We start from the raw sequence: 5,499 nt of genomic DNA, 5'->3' as shown, positions 1-5,499 counted from the left end.
CCTATTTTCTATATTTTTTCTTTATTAATTAACTTTTCTTTTATTAACTATATTTTATACTAATTGACTCCTAATTACTTATTGACCGCCCATCCTATTTTTTATATATTTTTTTCTTTCTTTTATTAATTAAATTTTCTTTTATTAACTATATTTTATACTAATTAACTTCTAATTAATTATTAACCACCCCCACCCCCACCCCCACCCCCAATTGTCTTCTCCACCAAAATCTTCTTCTTAATGGGTTTGAAAGAAAAAAAATCAAGATTCAAAATGGGGAGTAAATGGAGGTGGGTGTGAAGAAGAAGAGGGTAGGTGGGAGTGAAAAAGAAAGGACGTAGGGGGTGGGGTGATTTTGTTTCTTTATGTTTTTTTACTTTAATTTTAGTGTCTGACGCGCTATATTTTTTTAATTTTTTGCCACGTCAATTTTTTGGAGGTAATAAATTTACTTTTGGGTAGTTTATGTGTGTAATAGGTTGCCATGATAGTTTAAGTGTGTAACTGATTTTTCGATCCAACTTCAGGGGAATTTATGACTTTTCCCATTTCTCATTTAACTTGACGCATTTTCTTGTTCAAAGCCTTGGCATCTTCCTCAGTGATCTCTGCGTCATCCATTAGGGATTGCATTATCTTCCCATTACTTCCTGATAACCTGGCTCTATATATTTCTCCACGATCACCTTTTCTAATCATTTCAAGTGATGCCACTCCATCATCATTTTCTAAGAAAGCCAAGTCCTTAACTTTCTTGATCAACAAACCTTATATCATTAAACTTGAATCGTTCTTATCCCTTCTTACGAAGAACATTACAAGCTTGAAGAGCAACGAAAAGAGCAAAACAAATATACCCCCTGTGAAAGTTCCAGCCAAGCCAGGAACTCTCCGTTTCCTCGAGAACAGTAACCTTGAAGGTCCAGTACCTGTCATGAGTCAAATTGAACATTTATCAGCAGATTTGAATTGAAACAACATCGTTCCCAAACGTTACATTCTTGCTGATAATTCAACAATGTCAAATCGAATATCTGCAATGGCGCCTGCTTCTAATTCAACAATTTCCGTAGCTCCAGCACCAGTTAATCATGTTGTACCGGTGGTGCATAAACGTAACAAAAATAAAAGGAAGATAAGAGAATGTAATCAAAACGATGTTGTCCTCATTTATTTTAAAAACAGCTCATGTAATAAAGAAAACAAGAAAAATCACTTCTAATTTTAATAATGACTCTGGTTCACATATCAGTGCACATGGTGTTTTTCAAGCACCATCGTTCAGCACATGAAAACTAAGAGGTCGGTTCAGGCATTCATGATGTTGTTCAATTGCATAATAATTGGTTTCAATTTTTAGATTATTTGTTATTTCATTTTAAGAGTCTAAATATTATTAGAATATGACAAAGAAAGAAGATATAACCTTCAATTATGAAGAAGATACGGGAACATAAATAGAACAAAATTCTAGCTGACACCACGAAGTTCATAGTTCTTTTATGGACCTTTCTCATTTTCAGCGTACATTTCTGATGGGTGGCTTTCACATACTAAATCACGCAGGGCGATGGAGAGACATCGATCAAACAATATCCAATTTGTTTGCTAGAAATAGAGTACAAGGAAAAAACCCAAAAATTCGTGACAACAAAACCTAAAATTATCAACTGTTATATATTTGAATTCAATAATAAATAGAAAAAAAATTAGCATAAGAAAGCAAAAACGATAGAGCAAAGGGAAAAAGCTAAGGAAAACTATTTAAGGAGGTGAAAGGAGAGAAAACTACCTAACTACTCCTCTGTCTTTTGGGCTTTTCTATACAGAAGAAACAAGCTTAATCTACCATTGAAATTATCCTCGAAGAATAAGATTTATATCTCTCTTTTATTGATTCTTGTGCTTCTTCTTATACAATTGAAACCATAAATGTTCTATTTCTTTCATTCTTTTTGACTGAAGGTTCTGCAGTGGAGTTGTTTAGAGTATTAATTATTGTTGTGGGAGTGATAAAAGTGAGAGTACTGAGTTTAAAGCTGGACTCAAAAGTTTTTGTGGAGAAATTCGAGTGTTTCTTATAGGATTTAGTATGTGTTTATTTCTCTTCCGGAGACTTGCGTGAAGGGCGAGCAATTTTTGTGAGATGTCTTGTGTTTTTTTACACTGAGTTGTTGAATTTGTTGATTTTTTTTTTTACCATTAGGTGTTCTAGTTCAGTCCTTCACTCTGAATTTTATTTTATGTGGTTTTTAAAATATATAGACAAATTATTATATTTGGTAAGTGTGGTCTATTATTTCATTCTATACTGATACTCAGCTAAAACATGTCAAAGCAGTGGCCTTCTGGTAATTGTACAATTTAGTTGAGTATTCATATGATGGTTCATTTTTATTCCCTAAAAAAGGTAAACCTTTCTAATATGTCATGTAACTATAAAACATTCAGAATAATTGTAATCTTTGAAGTCACTCTATAAATAGAAGAAATTATTAAGTGTTCAAGTACCTTTCTTGGAGGACTGGCCATTTCTATTCTTTATCATTTATATGGTCTCAGTTTCAGTCTACTACCACGGATATGCCGGTTTAGTATCCTAGCAAAGGCTTTGTTACATTTGATATTGGATTTGAAGTAGATATAAAACTTTTTATGGATCCTATATGATACACAACAACAACATACCCAGTGAAATCTCACAAGTGAGGTCTGGGGATGGTAGGATGTATGCAGACCTTACCACTACTTAATGGAGGTAGAGAGACTGTTTCCGAAAGACCCTTGGCTCAAAAGTCACAGTTCCAAGTACGAGAGAAAAAATAATATATATAGCATAATGAATAAAATAAAATAAATAAATAAATAAATAAAAATAAAATGCAATACAAAATTTACAAGATAAAACAATAACTATAGCAAAGCACTGCGATAATCAAAAGCAATAACAACACAACTATAAAGGCATACCTAGACATACGACCACCCTAAATCGACACACGGTAAGACACCATTATATCCCTACTAGCCTTTTACCCTAATCCGCGACCTCCACTCTTTTTCTATCTAAGGTCATGTTCTTGGTGATATGGAGTAGCGTCATATCTTGTCTAATCACCTCCCTCCAATACTTTTTCGGTCTACCCCCACCCCTCCGCATAGCCCCCAAATCCAACTGCTCGCACTTCGTAACTGGGGCGTCGACACCCCTCCTCTGCACATACCCAAACCATCTCAGTCTCGCTTCTCTCATCTTGTCGATCACAGATGCCACTCCCACCTTCTCTCGAATAACCTCATTCCTGATCTTATCACTCCTAGTGTGTCCACATATCCATCTCAACATCCTCATCTCCGCAACATGCATCTTCTGAACATGAGAGTTCTTTACTGGCCAGCACTCCACTCCATATAACAACGCTGTTCTAACCATCATTTTGTAGAACTTACCTTTAAGTTTAGGTGGTACTTTCTTATCACACAGGACTTCAGAGGCTAGCCTCCATTTCAACCATGCTTCCCCAATGCGGTGTGTGACATCCTCATCGATGTCCCCACTACTCTGGATGATGGATCCAAGATATTTAAAGTTTTCTGTCTTGGGGATAGGTTGGGTGGAAAGCCTCACTTCCCTGCCCTCTTCATCCATCGCAACACTAAATCTGCACTCAAAGTATTCTGTTTTGGTCCTGCTCAATCTGAATCCTTTGGACTCCAGCTTTTGTCTCCAAACCTCCAACCTATCATTAACTCCGTTCCGAGTCTCATCAGTCAAAACTATGTCATCCGCAAATAGCATACACCATGAAAGCTCCTCCTGATTAGACCGTGTCAGCTCATCCATCATCAAGGCAAAAAGAAAAGGGCTCAGCATAGATCCTTGATATAGTCCCACCTCAACAGAAAAATGCTCCGAGTCACCTTCCACCGTCCTAACCCGAGTCTTGGCTCCAGCATACATTTCATTTATCGCCCTAATATACACAATCGGGATACCTTTAGCTCTAGACACCTCTAGAGAACATCCCTCGGAAGTCATAAGACTTTTCAAGGTCAATGAACACCATATGGAGATCTCTTTTTCTTTCTCTAAATTTCTCCACCAGTCTCCGCATAAGATGGATTGCTTCAGTAGTCGATATCCCCGGCATGAATCTGAACTGGTTCTCTGAGATTGACACTCCCCTCCTCACTCTTCATAGGTGTGGCTTAGGAGAGAGTGGTGGAGATGAGGGTGAAGAGATAAAGTGTCCTACCAGAGCATTTTTAGAACACCTATTATCCTCTAATGTATCGGACCTCTTTTCTACCTTTTGTTTGTCTTAAAGATAGCATACAAATATCAGGAATTTCTTTGCACCTGGATTATGCTTTTAGTTCCATTTCTTCATACAATTTGATCGCACCTAAATTATGGTCTTTTGGAAATAACCTCTCATACCTCGGAAAGGTAGTGATAAAGATTGTGTACACTCTATTATCTTTAGACCCACTTTATGGAATTTATTGGGTGTTTTGTTGTAATCCAATTTTATTGTCCCACTTTGCTTTTGAAAATTCGGTTTGACCTATTTGAGAGTGATCAAGCATATTTTTAATTTGAGTTGATTATAGACAAAGTTACCTCAGATTATTTTGCTAGATTCTTAACAAGAAAACTAGGAAACACGATATCGCGAACGACGAAATAATTTTTGAGGTGTATGTACTTCATAAGTAGAAGAATTGAGAAATTTAATTGTTTTTAACAATGCGTTAATTTAGGGCCCGTTTGAATTAGCTTATAAATTGTTTATAAGCTGTTTTTAACTTTTTTGAGTGTTTGACTGATCAACTTAAAGTCATTTTGTGCTTAAAATAAGCCAAAAAAATAATTGGGTCTATTTGGCTTTAACTTATCTAAAGCTGCATATAAGTTAAAAACAGCTTATAAACAAAAATAAATAAATTGGGCTACCCCAACTTATTGTTTTTTTAGCTTATAAATAATTTTAAGCTTATAAACTGATTAAAATAAGTTAAGTCAAACAGGCACTTAGTGGAAGGTATTTCACATAGCTTGTAGACAAGAATAATAATACTCTGCTGTCAGTGATGTGTTCAATTGTTTGAATTGACAATAATAGATTTCATAAAAAAAATTAAAATTTAAGGCCTTTATTTAATTTTGACTTTAAACCACTAATATATTTGAGCCACTCCAGTCGGTATATAAGCCTTGTGAATATCAATTAGTTTGAATTTACCTGTGGAGACAGTTTTCAGATAACTTAATTTTAGAGATATCCAGGACGTCACTAGACTACAAGACAAGCAGACAAACACTAATTGTGCATTGTTAAAACTACATGTGCTAAAGAAGCTAAACCACTAAATTTAGTTCGGACAAACTTAGCACTAAATAGACAGTTTTAAACCCTCAATCAGTAGTCTTTTATATAGCTTGTAAAATAGTAGTATACAGTAGTTATCTTACTTCATGTTTGAAATAAAGGA

The 5,499-nt window shown here is 35.2% G+C and overlaps 1 protein-coding gene across 1 annotated transcript; it reads right to left on the bottom strand.

Moving 5' to 3' along the window:
- Positions 1 to 555: 555 nt before the first annotated feature.
- LOC129872738 (uncharacterized) lies at positions 556 to 3,964 on the bottom strand. Its single transcript, XM_055947656.1, has 3 exons — positions 3,632 to 3,964; positions 861 to 932; positions 556 to 756 (listed from the first exon to the last, which is right to left on the bottom strand). The coding sequence occupies exons 1-3, from the start codon at positions 3,962 to 3,964 to the stop codon at positions 556 to 558; spliced, it is 606 nt and encodes a 201-aa protein (XP_055803631.1).
- Positions 3,965 to 5,499: the final 1,535 nt, after the last annotated feature.

This window comes from Solanum dulcamara, chromosome 2, assembly GCF_947179165.1.
Source record: "Solanum dulcamara chromosome 2, daSolDulc1.2, whole genome shotgun sequence".
NCBI classification, from domain to species: Eukaryota; Viridiplantae; Streptophyta; class Magnoliopsida; order Solanales; family Solanaceae; genus Solanum; species Solanum dulcamara.
Note: the sequence above shows the minus strand (reverse complement) of the source record. Positions and strands in the feature narration are given on the sequence as shown.

What these genes read in the sequence shown, in the direction of transcription:
- LOC129872738 (XM_055947656.1), bottom strand. Translation starts at nt 3,964, where the DNA reads ATGTATGCTGGAGCCAAGACTCGGGTTAGGACGGTGGAAGGTGACTCG. An exon ending in TGGATGAAGAGGGCAGGGAA is followed by an intron (nt 933 to 3,631) that starts GTGAGGCTTTCC and finishes GACTCATGACAG; the next exon opens with GTACTGGACCTTCAAGGTTA. An exon ending in GGCTGGAACTTTCACAGGGG is followed by an intron (nt 757 to 860) that starts GTATATTTGTTT and finishes TTGTTGATCAAG; the next exon opens with AAAGTTAAGGACTTGGCTTT.